This window comes from Ornithorhynchus anatinus, chromosome 14 (genome assembly GCF_004115215.2).
Source record: "Ornithorhynchus anatinus isolate Pmale09 chromosome 14, mOrnAna1.pri.v4, whole genome shotgun sequence".
In the NCBI taxonomy this organism is placed as follows: domain Eukaryota; kingdom Metazoa; phylum Chordata; class Mammalia; order Monotremata; family Ornithorhynchidae; genus Ornithorhynchus; species Ornithorhynchus anatinus.
Window position 1 is genome coordinate 37,435,036 of NC_041741.1, and position 22,879 is coordinate 37,457,914.

Genomic DNA, 22,879 nt, shown 5'->3' on the forward strand with positions numbered 1-22,879 from the left:
AGCGCTCCCCTTGCCACCGGGGGATGGGCTGGAGGCAGGCCGGCCGGCCGCCGCCCCCCGGGAGCCCTCCGGGAGCGCCTCCCCGCCGGGCCCCGGCCCGAAGGCGAGCAGCGCGGCCTCCTCCATTATGCTGCCGCCGATGCCGGGGCTGCCCAAGACGCCTTCATTTTTCCAGCTTCCCGGGAGAAGCCAACTTGGCCAGCTTTTCTCCAGCTTCTTGGGGCGGGCCCGGGCGGAAAGGAGCCAGCCTGCCTACCTGCCTGCAGCTCCCGCCGGCCCCCTTTCGCGGTCGTGACACTTGGTCGCTGCTCTTTTTTCTTTCTAATCCATCGACGCACCCCCCGAAGCGAGGACTGTTGGGGGGGGGGGGGGCTCCCTGCGTTGGGTCCGACGGATCTGCTCGACTACGGAAAACCCCTCCTGCTAAGGGGCTCCAAGGAAAATCCCAACATCGGTTCGGTGCAAAACGGAGATCCCAGGCCGGGGAAGGGCCTGCTGCTCCCCCCAAACCATTCCGCTGCCATGGCCCCCCGAGATCTCCCTCCCGATGCTGGAATTTCTTCAACTCATCTGCCTCTGGCCTGGAAGGCCCTCCTCCTTCACAGCCAACAGACAATCCTTCTCTCCCGATTAATCGTAATCATGACGGTATTTGTGAAGCGCTTACTATGTGACAGGCACTGTTCTAAGCGCCGGGGGGGGATAGGAGGTGATCAGGTTGCCCCTCGTGGGCCTTACGGTTTTCATCCCCATTTTACAGAGGAGGTCACCGAGGCACAGAGAAGTCAAGGGACTTTGCCCAAAGTCACACCGCTGACAAACGGCAAAGAGGGGATTAGAACACATGACCTCTGACTCCCAAGCCCGGGATCTTTCCACTGAGCCACGATGCTTCGGTAATTAATTCGATTCAAAAGCTTACTGTAGGCACATCTCCTCCAAGAGGCCTTCCCCGATTAAACCCTCATTTCCTTTTCTTCCACTTCTGCGCCACCCTCACGCTTGGATTTACTGGCTTTGTTCACACCTTCCTCGGCCCCACAGCACTCATGTACGTATCTGTAACATTAATAATAATGTTGGTATTCGTTAAGCGCTTACTATGTGCAGAGCACTGTTCTAAGCGCTGAGGTAGATACAGGGTGATCAGATTGTCCCTCATGGGGCTCACAGTTTTATTCCCCATTTTACAGATGAGGGAACGGAGGCTCAGAGAAGTTAAGTGACTTGCCCACAGTCACACAGCTGACAAGTGGCGGAGGCAGGATTCGAACCCCTGACCTCTGACTTCCAAGCCCGGGCTCTTTCCACTGAGCCACGCTGCTTGATTCATTATCGCCTGACTCTCCCTCTAGACTGTAAGGTCGTTGTGGGAAGGGAACGTGTCAACCCACTCGATTATATTGTACTCTCCCAAGCGCTAAGCACAGTGGACTGCACACAGTAAGCGCTCAATAAATGTGATCGATTAACTCTCATATTTTCCTCCTCCATGAATAGCTACCGAGCATCCTGGAGATGCATGTACTCTGTTTTAATTGTGGTCTTCAAGTTCATTCAATAGTATTTATTTCAATAGTATTTATTGAGTGCTTACTATGTGCAGAGCAATGTACTAAGCGCTTGGAATGTACAATTCGGCAACAGATAGAGACAGTGCTTACCATCTGCCAGGCACTGTCCTAGGCACTGGAGTAGATGGACAAGGTAATCGGGTTGGACACAGTTCCCGTTCCACATAGGGCTCACATTCTTAATCCCCATTTTACAGATAAGGTAACTGAGGAACAGAGAAGGTATGTGACTTACCCAAGGTCACAGAGCAGACAAGTGGCAGAGCCAGGATTGGAACACAGTTAAAGCCTTTCCCATAAATAGATATTGGCCCTGACCTCTAGGAACTTAAACACTCTGGTCAGGAAATGGCCAGTCAGCGTTAAATGCAAAAATAGTTTGTCTAGAACGTAGCTATAAATAATAGAGTTGGGTGCAGAGGAATTAGGGTGGCTGGGTAGGTAGGTCTGTCTTGAAATCATTTCCTGAAGATGGACTTTTAATTCATTCAGTAGTATTTATTGGGCACTTACTATGCGCAGCGCACTGTACTAAGCGCTTGGTACGTACAATTCGGTAACAGAGACAATCCCTGCCCAATGACGGGCTTACAGTCTAATCAGGGGAGTCAGACGGACAAAAGACAACATAATCACGATAAATAGAATTAAGGGGATGTATATTAACATAATAAATAGGGTAATAAAAATATACACAAATGAGCATAGTGCTGAGGGGACGGGAAGGGGGAGGAGCAGAGGGAAAGGGGATTTAGCTGAGGGAGGAAAGGGGAAGGGAGTAGAGGGTTGAGGAGGAGCAGAGGGACAAAGGGAAGCTCAGTCTGGGAAGGCCTCTTGGAGGAGATGAGCTCTCAGGAGGGCTTTGAAGAGGGGAAGAGAGTGAGTTTGGCGGAGGGGAGGAGGGAGGGCATTCCAAGACAGTGGTAGGACGTGGGCCAGGGGTCGACGGCGGGATAGGCGTGAACGGGGGACGGTGAGGAGGTGAGCGGCAGGAGAGTGGAGAGTACGGGGTGGGCAGGAGAAAGAGAGAAGGGAGGTGAGATAGGAAGGGGCAAGGGGAAGGAGAGCCTTGAAGCCCAGAGTGAGAAGTTTTTGTTTTGGGCGGAGGTTGATAGGCAACAACTGGAGGTTTTTAAGGAGGGGAGTGACAGGCCCAGAGCGTTTCTGCAGGAAGATGAGCCGGGCAGCGGAATGAAGAAGAGACTGGAGTGGGGAGAGACAGGAGAAAGGGAGATCCGAGAGGAGGCTGACACAATAATCCAGCCGGGATATTATGAAAGCTTGTACCAGCACGACAGCCGTTTGGATGGAGAGGAAAGAGCAGATCCTGGCGATACTGTAAAGCTGAGACCGGCAGGCCTTGGTGACGGATTGGATGTGTGGGGTGAACGAGAAAGCAGAGTCAAGGATGACACCAAGGTTGCGGACTTGAGAGACGGAAAGGATGGCCGTACCGACCACACTGACAGAGAAGTCCGGAAGAGGACAGGGCTTGGGAGGGAAGATGAGGAGCTCAGTTTTGGACATGCTGACTCTTCCAAGTGGAGACGTCCAGGAGGCAGGAGGAGATAAGAGCCTGGAGGGAGGAGAAAACAGGGGAGGTGATGTAGATCTGTGTGTCATCTGCATAGAGATGATAATTGAAGCCGTGGGAGCGAATGAGTTCACCAAGGGAGTGGGTGTAGATGGAGAACAGAAGAGGGCCAAGAACTGACCCTTGAAGAACCCCTACAGTTAGAGGATGGGAGGGGGAGGAAGAGCCCGCGAAGGAGACAGAATGAACGGCCAGAAAGATGAGGAGAACCAGGAGAGGACAGAGTCCATGAAGCCAAGGTGAGATAAGGTGTGGAGGAGAAGGGGATGGTCGACAGTGTCCAAGGCAGCTAAGCGGTCAAGGAGGATTAGGATAGAGTAGGAGCCATTGGATTTGGCAAGAAGGTCACGGGTGACCTTTGAGAGGGCAGTCTCGGTAGAGTGGAGGGGACGGAAGCCAGATTGGAGGGGGTCCAGGACAGAGTTGGACTTATGTCCTTGGGTGGGGGGGGTTTAGGTGTTATTTGATATAAAGAGTTCTTTCTGACTCTTGACAACCAGCAGGCTTGGAAGGGGGTGAGAAATGCTAAATCAGTTTTATTCAGAGCACTGATTTCAGTGCTTGGGAGAGTACAACAGAGCTGGCAGACGTATTCCTTGCCCACGAGGAGCATATAGTCTAGAGGGAGAGACAGGCGTTAATATAATTACAGATTCATACACAAGTATTGTGCCATGGGAGTTCCTCTCTGTAGCTTTTTCAGTTTTGTCCCCAAGTACATTCTATTTCCAGAAGAAATGGGAAAAGTATACATTTAAATGGACATCACCTACAACTGATCCAGGCAGCAACTTTTTATCTTGGTTAAAGATCAAATTTGGAGACCATCATTAGAATCAACAGTTAAGTCCATTACCTGAAGGATCAGCTCTATGTCCTTTGGGGTGCAAACCCTAGATGAGATTTCAGAATTAATTTTTAATTCTACCATGATTTTTGTATGTGGAGGTGGAAGCTCTTGTCCATGAAATGTATGTCCTTGAAGCCTAAAAGAAAAGTTGGGAATGAGTTTGAGCCTCTTTTTTCACTCAATTTTGAATCAGTCAAGTTATTTGTCCCATCTGTATCTTGTTACACCTTTCTCTCCATACCTCGTATTTTTTTCTTTTTTTTATGGTATTTGTTAAGTCTTACTATGTGTCAGGTACTGTTCTAAGCGCTGAAGTAGAATAAAAGTAATCAGGGTGGACCCAGTCCATGTCTCACGTGCGGCTCCCAGCCTTAAATCCCCATTATACAGATGAGAGAACCGAGGCACAGAGAAGGAAAGTGCCATGTCCTAGGTCACAGAGCAGGCAAGTGGAAGAGCCAGGACTAGAGAACCTAGGTCCTTCTGACTTCCAGATCTGGGTTCTATCCACTAGACCAGGCTAATTCTAGTCTAGCTGAAGCAGCATGGCCTAGTGGAAAGAGCACAAGCCTGGTAGTCAGAGAACCCAGAGTTCTATTTCCTGCTCTGCCAGTCGCATGCTGTGGGATTTGGGCAAGTCATTTCTCTGTGCTTCAACTTCCTTATCTGTAAAATGGGTTTTAAATACTGGTTCTCTATCCTACTCAAACTGTGAGACTCATGTGGAACAGGGACCGTGTCCAAGCTGGTAAACTTGTCTCTACCCCACTACTTAGAACAGTGCTTGACACAAAGTAAGCAATTAACAAATACCATAATTAAATTCTTTTTTTAATATTCAGATTTTGAAGTGATTTCAGTCAAGCCTGCATTCTGACATGTTGGAAATTCCTTTTTATATTTACAAGTGTAAAAAATGTATTAAAGGTGTGACCAGTAAGTAGAACATTTTCTCCACGTTTTTTATGACGGTCTTAGTTTTACACCTTGTTAGAACAATGGGGCACACACTCTAGATTCTTTTCCAGAGCCTTTCGGCCTCCTGCCAGCTCTGTTTTCAAGCACCTTCAGAAGAGCACACTTCAAGGCAGAGGAGACATCCATCAAATCCTCCTCTCCACCCATTTATAGTCACTTAGCAAGGGCTCAGTGAAGAGCAGAGGTTTTTCTGTGATTGCTTCTTGAGTGTTCTTGTGCTTTTTCTTCTCTTTGTTTTTGTGTTTTTTTTTTGCGGGGGGGCGAGATTATGGGATTGCTCTTAACAATGAAAAAAGAATTAAAGGAGAAAATTCAGGCTGATATTATTTGTACATCAGGAAATGCATTTAAGGATATCAGTTTGGCTACATTGCACTTGTTTCCTCCTTTTGGGTTACATTTATGCTTTTTTCGTGTTCCCTTTTAAATACACAACATAGCTCGCATAATATTTACAGTCAGACTAATATTACTGCAGAATCCTTAATATTTTGCAGTGTTTGAACATGATTTGTAAAAGGTTACAGAAGATATACCACTGCATAGCTCACCACTACAGAAGTATCCTACCACTTGGGAAGAACCCAAATTACAGATGGTGTAAAAATGGAAAATATTGTAAAAATATCAAAGGGATTGGATCATTAAGGGGATTAGTCCAGCAGACAGGAAGAATAGTTGGCCACAGTCAAATAAGTGTACATCACTTATTCTAGGAACAAGAAGCTTATTTTCAGAATGTGAGTGGAATGGGACAGTCACCCACTAATTTAGGGCAAGAATTTGTTGTAAGCTGAATTGAAACCGACAGCCCTAAATGCCGAGGAAAACAATTCATTTGAGGGATAGAATCTGTTATGGGCAGGGAGTGTGTCTACCAATTCTGTTGCTTTGTACTCTCCCAAATGCTCGGCACACAGTAAGTGCTCAATAAATACCAGTGATTGATTGAAATAAATTCATTCATTCATTCAATAGTATTTACTGAGCACTTACTATGTGCAGAGCTCTGTACTAAGCTCTTGGAATATATAGTTTGGCAACAGATAGAGACAATCCCTGCCCAATAACGGGCTCACAGTCTAAACGATCAATGCTTAGTAAAACAAAACTCTAGAAAATGCAGGCCCTATTGGAAAGAGCATGGCCCTCGGAGTCAGAGGGTCTGGATTCTTATCCCAACTCCACCATTTTTCTGCTCTGTGACCTTGGGCAAGCCACTTAACTTCTGAATACATCAGTTAACTCATCTATAAAGTGGGACATGGACTGTGTCCAACCTGATTAGCTTGTGTCTACCGCCGGACCCAATACAGTGCTTGGCACATAGGGAAGTGCTTAACAGATACCATTAAAAAAAACCAAAGGCCTCAATAAACATTTGATCATGATTATTGGTACTGTAAGATGAGTACTGTTGTGCAAATAGAAAATACACCCTTGGACTAGAACTAAAAAAAACTAAACAAACCATTAATGCCTATGAAAGCTTTGTTGATTTTGTTCTAAATAAAGCTCATCCGGAGATGAAAGACATGCTGTCCCTTCTAAAGCTTTGAATGGTTAATTTTTCACTGCTGCACGCAGAACTGTTTCCTACCTTTTTCTTCATGTCATCCTTGACAGTGAAAAAGTTAACTTCAGGAATTCACTTAAATGTAGATCTCACTAAGTGCTTTAGTTAATGGCTTTTGACTGTAAATATTCTCAATCCACTTGGTTTGTGAATGGCATATTAGTGAGCCCCACTTTGACTATCAATCAATCAATAGTATTTATTGAATGCCTACTGAGTGCAAAGCACAGCCTGTTCTCCTATAATACGGGGATTTGTTCTTAAAGACAAATCCTGCATTATGGTACTTATTACTTTCCCAACACTTTGCCCCTGGCACCCAGTGATGTCTTCCAGCGTCAGATTGTGTTCTATCCAGACAAAGACCTTAGTGAAAATTCCCTAAATTTTAAAATGTTCTATCAAAATCATGTAATGAAACAAGTGGTTTGGCAAAGCTGGTGGATCTAAGCTCTCGAGTACAACTGATTAAGGACACAGTCCTTGCCCTCAAGAAGCTTGTCTCCAGTGGTGGACTATACTGCTTGCACATTTTGGCTGAAGGGGCTTCAAGATTATGAAAGTCAGACTTCAAAGATCATCTCATAATTTTCTTACCCCTAAGTATCTAGTTATAAACTGTGTCTTTGCTTGCTTATTGAACCTCCTATACGAGATTTTATTTCAGTCTCATTAAATCATGGCATTAAGATGGAAAGTACTGAAGCTCATTTCTGTCATATCCTAAAAATGTTTTTCCTGGAAAATGCCAAAGAAATCCAAATGCACTTGGATCTGTGACCTTAGGGCATTGAGCTATTCACCCCACTCTCAACCCAACAGCACTTATGTATATATCTTTAAATTATACATTTTAAATTATTTATATTAATGTCTGTCTCCCCTTCTAGACTGAAAATTCACTGTGGACAGGGAACCTGTCTACCACTTCTGTTGTATTGTACTCATCCAAGCACTTAGAACAGTGCTCTGCACATAGCAAGTGCTCAATAAATACCATTGACTGATTGAAATATTAATCATTCACTCTACTCCTAGATCACTATTATTTACAGTTTTTTATAAACAAGAAGGGGATATATGTCAAGGAAATGAGAAAATGTGTTCTTCCTGGAAAAAAGTATTCTACACAGCTTTATTTACATTAGACAAGTAAACTGTTTGATTCAATAAATGGCTTAAAGTACATAGCAAGTATCAATTCATTTATAAATAATAATTATAATTATGGTATATGTTAAGTGCTTACTATGTGACAGGTACTGTTCTAAGCGCTGGGGTAGGTACAAGGTAATCAGGCTGTCCCACGTGGGGCTCACAGTTTTAATCTCCATTTTACAGAGGAGATTAACTGAGGCACAGAGAAGTCAAGTGACTTGCCCAAGATCACACAGCAGACAAGTGGTGGAGTCGGAATTAGAACCCACGTCCTCTGACTCCCAAGCCCATGCTCTTTCCACTAAGCCACGCTGCAGCCCCTTCATTTTGTCCCAGTAATTATATGCAAGAATAATTGTTGGCTATGACTTTGGAGAAATATTTTTCTTTGAACACCAAGAAAATAAACCCGTTTTCATGTCTTACAACAAATCCCAAAACACCAGAGATCATTTTGAAAATTTCATCACTGTTAAATTTTATCTACAAAAATTGCTTAAAATTCTTCTAATCAATGATAGCAGCAGACAGTTGTCCTAGCATCAGTTGTGTTACAATGCTTCAAGGAAATATATAATTTTCTTCCCTTCTGTTGATGATGGATCAGCTAGCCTAGTCCCACCTGGTTTCCACTTATTCCGAGGGCCCTCTCTGTTCGACCAATACCCCTGCCACCTCATGTATTCCTTTCTCTCCATGTATAAGCTTATCTCTATTTAGCCAGAGTTGGTTGTGTTTGTTATCCTGGATTTATTCCTATCCTTTTGATTTTGTGTAAGTTTTCGGTTTGTCATTCTTCCTATGCATTTGTTTTGTTGGTTCTGTCTCCATTGTTTCAAAGACATGGAAAGATGAGTAATTTCTGAAGTAGGGAGCCTCCTATCCATAAAAAGACATGCACTTATTTGTCTTTCTAGTGGAAATGATAGTTCAGCACTGAAAAGCCAGTTAATGCAGACTTGAAGGGCTACTGTTGCATGCTGAATTTTTCTGGAATCCTGAACACATGAGATAAATTTTAACTTAGCAGGTATCACCTTCTACAACTTCTATTCTAATTCAAGAACAGCTCTAAACGAAGTGGGACTACAAGGTATTTGAAATCTCCACCCACGAGCCACTGAGTACTTAATGTTGTGCACCAACAGAAGAAAACCTTTGTTCCTGCCACATAATTGCTTTAGTTGCCTGAATTCTGTGCCATACAGCACATGGTTATTTTGTCTCTTGACTGTAAGGTCCTTGTGGGCAGGGAACGTGTCTACCAACTCTGCTGTATTGGATTCTCCCAAGCGCTCAGGAGAGTGCTCTGCACACAGTGAGCGGTCAGTAAATAGCATTGACAAGAATGATGAGGATGAAACTATTAGGATGTTTGAGTACTCAGGTATTTTACCTACTAAATTTGCAGTTGCCCTAAGTTGATCATTTTCCTTCACAAGCTACCATATTTTAAAGTGTATTCTAAGAAAATTGGAAGAAAAGTTCGAAGTCCAACAGAAGCATGTCTAGGCAGTAGACTGAAAAGAGATTTGGGCTTGTGATTGAAGAAACCAAGTGTAACAAAAGTTTCCCGGGTATCCGCTCATATCAGAGAGAGAGATTCAGGGACCTTCCTTCTAATTGAATTCCCATTTTGTTTAGCAAGTGTGCCTGGCAGATCCTGTCAGCCACAACACAGTATGTTGTAATCAATGCCAGATGACACTCTGGCACTGTAGTAAACTAGTTTGTAACCTGCTACTGTTTTATTTTGTATTGGGTTATGGTGCAGCACTTGCAAGCAAGCACATTTGCTTTTCTCTAGAATGCCTTGCAACAAGGTTAAATACTACCTTAGTTGTTTTATGTGTGGTTTTTGGCATGATAGTGCAAAAAAATTATCTGGTATCTAATTTAAACTATTTAGATTCTTGCAAAGCTCACACATCTTGTGGATGTAGGCCATAAGGTTTTTTTTTCCCCAAAAGAGAACTTCAAAGGGAAATAAAGCTATTTCAGTAGATTCTCATATTATTCAAATAATGAACATGGAAGCAGGGTTAGTCCTCTCTACTTCATAGAATAACTACAGGAATGTTATTATTGGCAAATGGCCCATCCAGCCCACTATTAACCTCACCCATGACAACATACTTGGAGAGTTTCTGGTTTTCTCCCTTAATATTCATTCATTTTCATGGTTCGAACATCACTTTTTTTTCCAACTTCTCTATCTTTCCCTGTAGTTATCCAGAATTGATGTCTTAGTTTAATTTTATCCAAAACCCCTTGGACTTTCTGATACTATGTATGTATATACATATATATATACCACTCATTCAATCGCATTTATTGAGCGCTTACAGTGTATATACTGTATATAGATTCTATATACTGTAGAGGGTATAAGCTATTCATGGCTTTAAAATAGTGTTTTAGAAGTCCTGGGAGCAACACCAAAACATCTGTGATGTTTTCATATTCCTCACAAACCATCTGATGGCATCAGTAGTCCTGGGTCTTGGCAACTCGGAAGCAAAAGTTCTTGCCCAGACAAGTTTGCCAAGACCCTGCCACTCCATGATGCTGAGTGCGGTCACCGAGGAAGGCACTGTCTCTCTTTCCCCATCACCATCACGGTAAAGCAGAATGAGTGCATACCAAAATCATTTATCAGGGATGTGAAGCAGCATGGCCTAGTGGATAGAGCACAGGCCTGGGAGTCAGAAGGTCATAGGTTCTAATCCCTACTCTGCCACTTGTCTGCTGTATGGCCTTGGGCAAGTCACTTCACTTCTCTGTGCTTCAGTTACCTTATCTGTAAAATGGGAATTAAGACAGCGAGTTCTACGCGGGACAGGGACTGTGTCCAACCTGTTTTGCTTGTATCCACCCCAGCGCTTCGAACAGTGCCTGGAACAAAGTGCTTAACACCATAATTATTATTAAGTGCCAGCTTTTTTTAGGTTGGGCAGCAAGCCCACTACTATGCAACTTATTCCAGGTTGCCAAGCTTGATGGAACAAGTGGCCCTGAAGCTGGAATCAGTGTATACAGTTCTACTCACAGGGAAACTCTTGCCAGGAAAGGGTAGGAGGACCCCATGAAGACTCTGAAACGGGACAAGAACTCCGAGAAAACCCCCCGTGAACACTTGGGGAAGCCCTCACAGGCTAGTTCTGCATTCTGGGAAGAGCCAAGCCCACCTGGGAGCTGACAGTCATCAGGGCACACATCTCTTGTGGCGGGCACAGGGTCCCTGCTCACAGACTCTGGCCCCATGGAAGGCCCCGAACTCTCCGCCTCCAGGAGAGAAGATACAGGGGTGTGGCCATGAGGACAAAGAGGTGCAAATGCCTGAAGCCACTGAGACCCTATCTGCAGAGGAAAATCCAGGATGGGCAGAGTTCTGAAGTCTGACTGTGAAGCATGCATGCTTTCAAAGGCAATGAGGGCGAGGAGGGGAGGAAGGCTAAGCCAGGCTTGCTCTTGGCTCCTTCTTGTTCTGATACCCTCTTGCAGATGGTCCATCTGAGAGGAGCAGTCCATACAGTAAGCCTGCTTCACCCAATTAACCTTGAAGCCCAATAGCTGGCAAATAAGCCACGCTGTATCCCATCTGTAACTACCTACCGCATCTGAGCAGTGGGGTTCCATCCGCTGCAGGGTCAGGGAGTCCTTGCAGTAACCAATGATTCTCTGGCTTTGCTAAAGACAGAAATAGAATCAATGTGGTACTTATTGAGCACTTTATGGACAGAGCATTATTATTTAATATTTTAGATGAGCAGAGCTAGCAGTCCTATCATTTTTGATAATAGTTACATTATATTCCAACTTCACTGTTTTTCAAGCAGCTTGGCCTACTGGAAAGGGGACAGACCTGGGTGTCAGAGGGCCTGGGTTTTAAACCCAGCTCCGCCCCTTCTACGTGGCCTTGGGCAAACCACTTCTCTTTGCCTCAGTTTTCTCAATCAAAATGGGGATGAAATACCCACTCTTCCTCCTTTTTTTTTTTTTTTACAGTATTTTTAAAGCACTTATGTGCCAGGCACTGTTCTAAGCACTGGGGTAGATACAAAGTAATTAGGTTGGACACAGTAAAATGGACAGGCACAGAGAAGTTAAATGACTTGCCTAAGGTCACACAGCAGACTAGTGGCAAGCCAGGATTAGAACGCAGGTCCTTCTGCCTCCCAGGTCCATGCTCTATCCACTGGGCGAGGCTGCTTCTCTAAGACTGTGAGCCCCATGTGAGTCAAGGATGATGAGTCAAGGAGAACACCAAGGTTATAGGCTTGTGAGGCAGGAAGGATGTAGGTGCCGTCTACAGTGTCAGGAAATTCAAGGGGAACACAGGGTTTGGGTGGGAAGAAAAGGAGTTCTGTTTTGGACATGTTAAGTTTGAGATGTCGGTGGGACATCCAAATGGAGCTATCTTGAAGGCAGGAGGAAATGCGAGACTGCAGAGGGAGAGTGACCATGGCTGGAGCTATAGATTTGGGGAACAACCGCATAGAGGTGGTAGTTGAAACCGTGGGAGCTAATGAGTTCTCCAAGGAAAGGGGTATAAATGGAGAACAGAAGGGGACCCAGAACTGAGCCTTGAGGGATGCCACAGTTTGAGGATGGGAGGTAGAGGAGGAGCCCGTAAAAGAGAGTAAGAATGAGTGACCAAAGAGATAGGAGGAGAACCAGGAGAGGACAGTGTCAGTGATCCCGAGGTTGAATACTGTTTCCAGGAGGAGGTGGTTGATAAGTGTCGAAGACAGCTGAGAGGTCGGGGATTAAGATGGAGTAGAGACCACTGGATTTAACAAAAAGGAGATCATCTGTGATCTTTGACCTATGGAGTGAAAGGGACATAAACCAGCTTACACAACGCAAAGGTTATCATTAAAAACAAGAGACTCCTAAAACATTAAAGTTCCCTTTTTTGTGGCAATGAAAAGAGATAATATGTATTATTACAAGTGAAAATATTCTTTTCAGGGGATCTAGAAAACCTGAGTTTCCTGCAAACAAAATATGCTCTTTTTTTCCTCCCAGTAAAATACTATGACATTCGTTAAGCACTTATTAGGTATCAAGCATTATAGTTATGGAGTATACAAAATGAGCAGACTGAACACAGTCCCTGTGCTACATGGGGCTCAGTCTAAGTGGGAGGGAGAACAGGTATTTTAATCCTCATATTACAGTCAACTGAATTTAGCCTCAGAGAAGTTAAGTGACTTGCCTATGGTCACCCAACAGAAAAGTGGAAGAGCCAGAATTAGAAACCTGGTCCTCTGTCTCCCAGGCCCATGTCCTTTCCATTAGCCACATTGCTTCTCAGCCACTAGAACAGTATCCAACCTAGAAAAGCACAATAAACTGCCTCAAATTGCTTTAAAATGCCCAAGCTTTACATAATGAAAGCTTCTGTAGTGCTGCCTACAGTTGAACCTTGGGGAGTAGTAGGAATTAGTGTTTTTTTTTATGGAGAGCTGCTAGACAATTTTTTAAATCCACAATTACTTGATAAAGTTGTTCCTAAGATTCTGTATTTCTTAAAAGCTTTTGTAACTCTATTTTGAAGTCCACAACTTTCTCCCAAAAATAATTTTATATAGAGAGAAGCACAGTGACGTAGAGGAAAGAGCACAGGCCTGGAAGTCAGGAAACCTGAGATCTAATCCTGGTTCTGACACTTACCTCCTGGGTGACCTTGGGCAAATCACAACTTCTCTGTGCCTCAGTTTCCTCATCAGCAAAATAGGGACTAAACCCTGTTCTCCTTTCTACACAGACTGTGATCCCTGTGTGGGACAGCCACTGAGTCCAATCTGATTATTTTTTTCTCTAACCCAGCACTTAGTACAGTGCTTGGCACAGAGTACGTGTTTAACGAATACCATAACAATAATAATAGTAACAACCATAATAGACCCAAGTAAAATTCCAACTTCAAATTTTACCAATTATTCCGATCACAGCAAATTTTATACATTCCACATAAAGCTTTAATGAAAAACCATCTCTATAAATTCAATAGGGATAAAGTCCACTAGGGTACTAGAGAAACAGTTATGAGAAAGTCTATTGTGTGTGAAAACAAGACTTTCATCAAAACCCCTAATGTAAAGGAAGCATGTTTCAAGAAATCATAAATAATATTAATTAAAACCTTTCAAGTTACAAATACCGTCAAATTAAACAAGATAAATAAATTATTCATTTACTGCTTTCTCAAAGGAATGTACAATTTGTGGTTTTAAAATTTAGAAGCATACTCTAAAATTTTACTCATTTTATACAGTTTTGTGCTTCTTTTTACAACTGTACCTTTTAGCTGAAGGTTTATACAGCTCACCCATTAAACTATTCTCTTCACATTTTCATGTTGCTTCACAAGTTCAACAGGTGATGATTTTCCAAAGTTTTCAAAGAGATCTATTATACAAGTGATTGATCTGATTGGTCTTTTTACAATAACTGAATAGCTACAGCTTTAAATACATTATTGTGTGAACAGTGCAAATGCAACCCCCGTTTTATTTTACGTTTACATAAACATCTGAAACTTAATATTTATAACTGTGGTTATAACAAGTGGTAAAATTACTTGAATTGGGGAAATCATATATTGGTCTGTTTTAGCGTATATTGAATCATAAATTCTTTGAATGAGGCTCCAATTGAGAGTGTTTTTATTCAATTCCAAGGATATTATACAGTATTAATAAACTTCTCTGCATCGCAATAGCATTAAAAGAAAGTCACACCCAAAAAAAAATAATAAAAAGGATTGATGAAATAATTTGAACTTAATTCTTTTAAGATTTGTTTTGGAAGTCATCATTCCAATGTGCAAGAAAAGGCAAGAGTCCTTCAGAAGTCCTGTACTGTAAGTGCAGCCCTTCCGAGGTGAGTGCAGTAATCTGAACATCTGATTGCCACTACTGAGGTTCACTTGTCATCTTCTTTATTTGATGGAGTAGAGTATCATTTCTCATATGGGCCTCTGCAAGAGCCATTTTTGCTTTTGCCAGCTCCTGTTTCAGACATTCATTTTCTTCAAGGAGCTGAAATGAGGCATTTAGAAAATAAGGGCATTTAATCATTAAAAATTTCTCCAAACAACATTTCTAAATATTTGGATACACACCAAAAATACAGGGAAGCATGATGATCTCCAAAAAATATTTTGATTAAATGACCACTCATTTTCCTATTACCTCTTCTCCATGCAATATTTCTAAATAGTCGGGTACAAACCAAAAATATACAGGCATGACGATCTCCAGAAAATATTTCATTGTTTTCATCATTTTAATGATACCTACTAAAACTGTAAATGACAACTCATTTGCCTGTTACCTGTTTTCTGACAAGGTCATTGGAATTCCTAGGAGGATGTTCTACTGAACTAGAAGGTCCAGGAACTTCTGCAGATGTCTGTGTAGCTTGAGACACACAGGTTTGTTGTTTCAGAAGTTCATTATTTCCACCAGTTTGCTGCACTGTATCACTTGTGATGGTTTTCTTCCCAACACTGGTATTTAGAATCTGAGAATCTGATCAAAAGAAAATACTATTGATTCAAAAGGTTTAGCTATAAGATCTACGTATATTAGCCTGTTTCTACTATATTGTTAATTTTACAGAAAGTAATCTGTATTACTTTCACAACTTTAAAAATGGGCTGACAGGTAGTCACTGATTAATGCAAACCTCTGCCGGGCAAATGGGCTGTAGACGCAGGCCAGGAAGTGTTTCACACATTCCTGCTTTTCTTCACTATTTCTATTTCCAAGGGCAAAGGGTAGGAAGGGATTACCAATGGCAAGTAAGGGATCGAGGATTTGAAGACGGGATGAAAGTCAAACACAAGCACATAACTGCCCCTCCTCTTAAGGTAGGACAACTAGGTCCCCCATAACTGCAGGAAGATTTATGGAGAACTAGTCGGGAGGTCTAAAATCGCTCTGACAACACAACTCTTGGACTACTACTACTACTACAGCAGATACCTACTGCTGGACCCACTGGCACCCGGAAGAGAAGACTGATCCCTACAGCCACAAGGAGAGTATTAAAGAGCTGGCTAGGGGAAACCTCAGGCAGAAGTTGGCTTTGGTGGCATGTGGACTATCTGACCTGAACTGTCGCTGAAGGTCTGTGTTCATCATAATTAGATCAATCAACCGCATTTATTGAGCATGTACCGTGTGCACAGCACTGTACTAAACGCTTGGGAGAGTACAAAATAACAGAGTTGGTTGAATCAGTCCCTGCTCTCAATGAGCTCACAATCTAGAGGGGGCGATGGACAATATAAATAAATTACAGATATGTACATAAGTGCTGTGGGGTATGGGTGGATAAGGGTGCAAATCAGGGCAGAAGAAAGTGGGAGAAGAGGAAATGAGGGCTTAGTCAGGGAAGGCCTTTTGGAGGAGATGTACCTTCAATAAGGTTTTGGACAGAGTAATTATATGTCAGATATGAAGAGGGGGATATTAGATATTATTGCTTTTTCCACAATTTTGCAAAGTAAATCTTTCCCTATTTTAGATAATGAGCATCTTGAGGAGAGGAAGAATATGTGCTAATTTTCACAGTATTTTCCCCAAAACCTAATTCAGTAGGTGGCATAGTGGGTGTACAAGTGTAAATGTTAAAATATACAGTAGGTGCAAAGTGAAGGGCATTTTATAAAGAATTGGGATATTGACAATGATGGCATTAGCTGGCTGGATTCAAATTAGAAACCACATCCTTGCTCCAATATAGTTGCCTTCGACTGCTTCTTCCCTTAGCATTTAATTTCATTCCCTTGATGACTCTGCCATGAAGTTACAAAATAGCCGTAAAATTAAAGGACATTTTACATCCTTTACAGTACAATATTCTATTAGATGCAAACATTTTTTAAAAGCCTAAACAGCTTCAAGTTTTTAAAAGTGCATAAATCTAAAATACGAACGTCATCATGATAAATTAATAGTATTTACTAAGTACCCCCGTGTACTAATAAGTGCTTGGGCGAGAATAATCGAGTCAACAGATATTTACTTGTGCCCTCCAGGAGATTATAATCTGGTATAGGAGACAGAGATTTACAAAGAGGAAGAAGAAGGAATAGGAGACATGTACATTGAGGTTTTTGAGAAGTGGGGAGATGTGAGCAAAGTAACGTTTTAGTAAAATGATCTGGGCAGCAAAGTGAAGCATGGGCTGGAGGATGGGAGAGACTGGGCAGTGGGGAGGCCAGTGAGGAGGCTGATAATGTAGTTCAATTGAAATCTGACAAGTGCCTGCACCGTTCATTCAATAGTATTTATTGAGCGCTTAGTATGTGCAAAGCACTGTACTAAGCGCTTGGAATGTACAATTTGGCAACAGATAGAGACAATCCCAGCAGAGTGGCTGTTTGGATGGAGAAGAAAGGAGAATCCTGGTGGATCTCATTATCTATCTGAACGATACGGACAACGGAGCCAAGCACTTTCAAAGCTAAAATTGGTATATTGAAACAGCACGGTTAAGTTTCTGGGCAAATGTATAGTTTATTCTTTTCTTAATAGATACTTAAATGCTGTTACCCAATAATTATAATAAGGCAGATATTATAAGAGCAAGATGAAAGATAAAAGTTTCAGTCATTTTTGTTAGGACAGCTATGTGTTGTTTGTTTCTTTTCAAATGAATGTATATGTCTGATCATTTATGAACCTGGCAACCTTTTTTTTAAAAAAAAACACCCACAAATGATAACTAAAATACCATGATCCTTACTGATGTTTCCATTTCATTCATCACACATTGACCATTTGCAGGGAGCCCCAGGTCTTAACATAACGCTTCACATTCAGTTAAGTGTTAATACCATTAATCCTACTATGTAGCAAGTTATTTACAAAATCTGCTGAAAGTCTATCCTTACCACAAGCCAGAAAGAACTAAATGAATAGTAGTTGAAGTTGATTTCCCAGTAGGTATGTTTTTACTTATGTTTTTCTTAAGACATTTTGCTTAATATTCATTTCATACACACCTCTGATATGGAAAGAACCATCATCATTCCTCTCTACAATTAGGTGATCAATATGTAACATCACAGGAGCTGGTTGTGGCGTTAAGGTAGTCTTCCGTGGACTGTCATCCTAGAGCAAAAAGTAATAGCACACAATATTTTATATGTTGTCCCTAACTTGGTCAGTCGTAAAATGAAATGAACACTTAATTCATAAACATTTTAGACTTCAGTAAAAACATGATTTTCATTGCCTAGTAAGATTTGTTGTTCAACATGTAAAAGCTTTTATGGTAATAATAAACAGTCCACCTCTTTCCCCACCTTCAAAACCCTCCTAAAATCACATCTCCTCCAAAAGGCCTTCCCAGACTAAGCCTTTTATTTCCCATACCCACCCTTCCCTCTGCAGCTACTGTGCACCTGGCTATGTGTGCCTTAAGCACCTTGACACTCTCCCCAGCCCCACAGCCCTTATGTAAATATTCTTATTTGTGACTATTTCTTCGATCTGTAATCTATTTTAACGTCTGCCTCCCCCTGTTCGCTGTAAGCCCCTGGTGGGCAGGGATCATGTCTACCAACTCTGCTCCATTGTACGCTCCCAAGTGCTTAATACTGTAAGCCCATCAATGGGCAGGGATTGTCTCTATCTGTTGCCCAATTGTACATTCCAAGTGCTTAGTACAGTGCTCTGCACATAGTAAGCGCTCAATAAATACTATTGAATAATACAGTGCTCTGCACAAAATAGGGGTTCAAAAAAACCCCTACTGACTGATTAAAAGAGCTGCAGAACAAAAGTAGCCTGCCCAACACTCAGACCATTAATGTTTAACTCCCAAGAGCCCATCAAAATAAATGACATACACAGCAAAGTGCCACCATTAGAGACAGTGTATTAGGTTGGATGGACTGCTGATCTGACCAAGCTTGTTAACATCTAATTTCTTGGTGCAAAATATTAAAATACCTCTTGATTCACATACTTTTAAATTTATCCTTGCGTTGGAAACTTGTATCTTCATTGGCATAACTGTTGCTTCTGCTTCATCTTCAAGAAAATGTTGAATGTTCATAAGGGAGGATGTTAGAAATTCGGTGCTAAAATTTTCTATATGGCACTGAAGAAATCCATTTTTGGCTGCTAATAGAGAGTGTATCTCAGCACTAGGCCCACTTTCAAACCTAAGTGTAATCTCTGGTGAAGATTTAGCAAGACCAAGTACAGTTTTGCGATCTGAACCTATTAAAAAAAACAACCAACAACAAACTGAAATTTAGACTTTTCAACACAAACATAATTCCAATTATTTTTCATAAAAAGGTGGTTTCAAGTTTTTGATCATTTTCACCCCAAATGAAAACAAATAAACAATTTAATAGGACTGTAAGTGAGACTATAAACTCCTTGTGAGCAGGAAACATTTCTACAACTCTTAAATACTGTGGTCTTTGTTGAGCGCTTACTACATGCCAAGCACTGTAATAATAATAATGATGGTATTTGTTACTATGTGCCAGGCATTGTACTAAGTGCTGGGATGGATACAAGCAAATTGAGTTGGACACAGTTCCTGTCCACGTGGGGTTCACAGTCTCAATCCCCTTTTTACAGATGAAGTAACTGAGGCCCAGAGAAATGAAGTGACTTGCCCAAAGCCGCACAGCAGACAAGTGGCAGAGTCAGGATTAGAACCCATGACCTTCTGACTCCCAGGCCTGTGCTCTATCCACTACGGCATGCTGCTTCTCATAAACACTATGGTAGATACAACCTAATCAAATTCCAAATGGGATTCACACTGTAAGTAGGAGGGAGAACAGAGATTGAATCCGTATGCATTCACATTGGACTCTTCCAAGTGCTTACTACAGTGCTCTGTATACAATAAGCACTCGATAAACATGATTGATAGTAAAAATCTAATTTTTAAGTGCTTATTCAACTGTGGTTCAAATGAGTCAGTAAATATGATTTAACAGTAAAAATCTCATTTTACTATCAACCATATTTATTGGGTGCTTATTCAATTGTGGTTCAGATGACTCAGTAAATATGATTTGACAGTAAAAATCTCATTTTACTATCAACCATATTGACTGGGTACTTACTGTGTGGAGAACACTGTATTAAACACTTGGGAGAGTCCAATGTGAATGCATATGGATTCAATCTGTTCTCCCTCCTACTTAGATTCAGGCTTAGAAATGTGGAGCATTCTTATCCCTTTAAGAGTAAGGGAGTAAGAGGTAGAAGGAGAAAATCCTCCCTGAACTACTACACAAATGACAATGCCCATCATAGATAACTGCCATTTCAGGGAGGAACAATGAGTGGGAGCATCTAGAAATCCTGACCGGAAAACAATTGCTGCTGCTCTCTTCTTCCAAAATTATCTCCCAGCACCAACAGTGTAATTCTACTGTAAGCTTTTTAGAGCAAATTTTGCCCCTAACGTTTCTTCTCTATGTCCCCATGACAGTGAGATACCGTATTTAAAAGTAGACACTCAAATACTATTTATGATGATTTTACTGAACTTTTAAACATTTCTACTATTTATGTATTCATTTATATTACTATCTCCCCCTCTAGACTGTAAGCTCCTTGTGGGCAGGGAACATGTCTATCAACTTTGTTACACTGTACTCCCTTGAGCACTTAGTACAGTGCAGAGTACTTAATGCAAGTACAAAGTAAGCGCTCAGTAAATGCCATTGGTTATTTGATCCTCCCCTTCCTCCCCACAGAGACAACTACTACCCTGGTTCAAGATCTCGACCCAGTTGAAGAAAAGCAAAGCCTAGTGGAAAGAAAACAGCATGGCTTGGGAATATGAGGCCCTGGGTTCTAATTCTGACTTCATCACTTGCCTGCTCTGTGACCTTGGGGCAAGTCACTTAACTTTTATGTGCCTGTTTCCACTTCTGTAAAAATGGGGATACGATAGTTGCTCTCCCTCCCCCTTACTATCTGGGACAGGGACTATGTCCAATTTGATTGTACTATATCTATCTTAAATACCTTTATTATGATCTCACAGGCAGTTTCTGCACTGGTCTCCCAGCCTCGATTTAATTTATTTTACTGTTGTCCGGATCATTTCCTAAAGCGTCATTTGAACTATATCTTTCCACTCCTTAAAATTATTTGAGTGACTACTGAGTTCCCCTCATATTAAACAGAAACTCTTCACCGTTGGCATCAATCCTCTCCATAATAATGTCTCTTCCCCAGATCTGCTCTTTATTCCTCTTAAATGATCCTTCTAAATACACCTCTCTCAACTCTCCTGCTTTCAAAGTACTGCTTATATCATTAACCCTACCTGGAACTCCCTCACCCTCTTAATTCACCAATTCACAGCTCTCCCCATCTCCAAAACTCTCCTGAAATCTTACCTCCTCCAGGAAGCCTTCCCCTATTAATTTTCCCCAACTCTAGGCAGCCATTTCAGTATTTCCTCTTTGAAACTAAAGAGAAGTCTTCTTATGAATATTATTAGTATCAAAGAAAAGATCTGTGACAAATCTTACTGTGTCATGAAAACCACAGAGGAATGGCCCTCAAACTAGACTCTGTGAGCCATATCAAAATAATTAAAATCCTTACCAACAGGGCGGTTGCAGAGATAATGCCGAACACTTATGTTGCCCAATTGACTTGGTGTCACCTGGTTCACTTGAAGGCAAATTTCTGTATCTTCACCTCTGATGTCAATTTCACCATTTACACCCATGATTTTAAACACTACAACTGATATCTATTAATAGACACAGAAAATAAGAACAGAAATATAAATCCAAAATTCAAGTTGAATGACTTTGAAATCTTAAATTACATTTTCTGTGGAGAAAGTTTACCTTTTGCCATTTCTGAACACCCATTTGGCAGATTTAAGTGCATTGCTAAATCAATATTATATCAATAGTGGTTTATTTCATCTTTGATTCTATGCCAAGTCCTTTTTCATGAGCCCACAGTGGCATTTTCAACTTGGTTGGGAAATATCATGAAATAATAAAAAAAAAAAGCTTCTCTTCATAAGCAAACAATACAGTGCTGTTTGTTTTTACTTTCCTGAAAATGTATTCTGATTTGACACACAGGGTTATCCAGGAGCCTGTGCATACTGCAGGGTAGAAGGAATTCTACATTGTTGCATGCTTGCTGTGAAATACTTAAGAAGTTATACAATTTTCTTGTCACCAAATCTAGTCATTCTTGCAACTACCTCACAAGCATGTAGAAAGACAATTCATATTTTTGAGATCTCCGAATAAGTTTTAAAATCTTTTGAAATATCAACTAAGGGGAACTGGTTTTGAAAGTATGTCTACTCAATACGTAAGAACAAATACATTAACAGGATCAGTATGAAGTCAACAGAGAGCAATAAGTAAAATGATCATATTTCAGTCTTCTGGATCCCATGCTAGAGTCACTCGCCGTGGATGGCAAATTTCCATAATGTGGGGAGAAATGAAAAAACAGAACCTAAAAAAAGATGTTTGCGGTTACTACTGGGGAAGTTTTAGATAAAAATGATTTCAGTATAAAAAATACGCACAGATTTTTTAAATCTTGGCATCAAGTGACAAAATTTAATTAGTTCTGCGGACAGCTTCTGAAAGGGTAGAAAATGTATTTCAACATGTGCAACCGCTTCAGGAAATATTTGTGAAAAATGTATCTAGGAAAAAGGAAGCATAATAAAACTTTTCAAGTCCTTTACACAAATACTGACTAACAAAAGCAGGTAAATATTTTGCCAATTATCGCATATTACATTTATTTTAAAAGATCCTCCAAATATTACCAGGTCCTCATTGTTCTCTTGAGCACTTTCTGAGGTTGCACTAATGGCATCTGGAGAGGATTCACCACAATTTCCAATCCTGGACCCTACATTTGAACTTTCTGCTTGACTCTGATAACTTATAGTCGACAGATCTTCAATTCCTGTATCAAAAAGACAGAAAGTAGTAAAGTAATGAAATCCACTTCCCAATTTGAGCTTGCTCCAGAATAATTAGATAGGAGCTGATCGGTTCTGGCGATAACAATTCCCTCCCAGCCCATCTCCATCTCAGCCTATGGTAAAAAGTAAAATAAAATAAAACTACTTACCGGAGAGTCTAA

General features: G+C 41.4%; 1 protein-coding gene across 4 annotated transcripts in view; it reads right to left on the minus strand.

Annotated features, from left to right (window-relative positions):
* Nucleotides 1–13,648: 13,648 nt before the first annotated feature.
* UHRF1BP1L (UHRF1 binding protein 1 like) overlaps nucleotides 13,649–22,879 on the minus strand; it is a 52,032-nt gene continuing 42,801 nt past the window's right edge. For 2 of the 4 annotated variants that reach the window (XM_029078729.2, XM_039914025.1), the window contains exons 16-22: nucleotides 22,557–22,699; nucleotides 22,308–22,430; nucleotides 21,350–21,500; nucleotides 18,723–18,979; nucleotides 17,755–17,863; nucleotides 15,075–15,271; nucleotides 13,649–14,779 (exon numbers count right to left, since the gene is read on the minus strand). In XM_029078729.2, coding sequence (XP_028934562.1) covers nucleotides 14,654–14,779; nucleotides 15,075–15,271; nucleotides 17,755–17,863; nucleotides 18,723–18,979; nucleotides 21,350–21,500; nucleotides 22,308–22,430; nucleotides 22,557–22,699 — 1,106 coding nt within the window. In that variant the 3' untranslated portion in view covers nucleotides 13,649–14,653. Of the gene's footprint in view, nucleotides 14,780–15,074; nucleotides 15,272–17,754; nucleotides 17,864–18,722; nucleotides 18,980–21,349; nucleotides 21,501–22,307; nucleotides 22,431–22,526; nucleotides 22,700–22,879 lie in introns of all 4 variants that reach the window. The other 2 variants (XM_029078731.2, XM_029078732.2) reach the window with 2 other exon arrangements.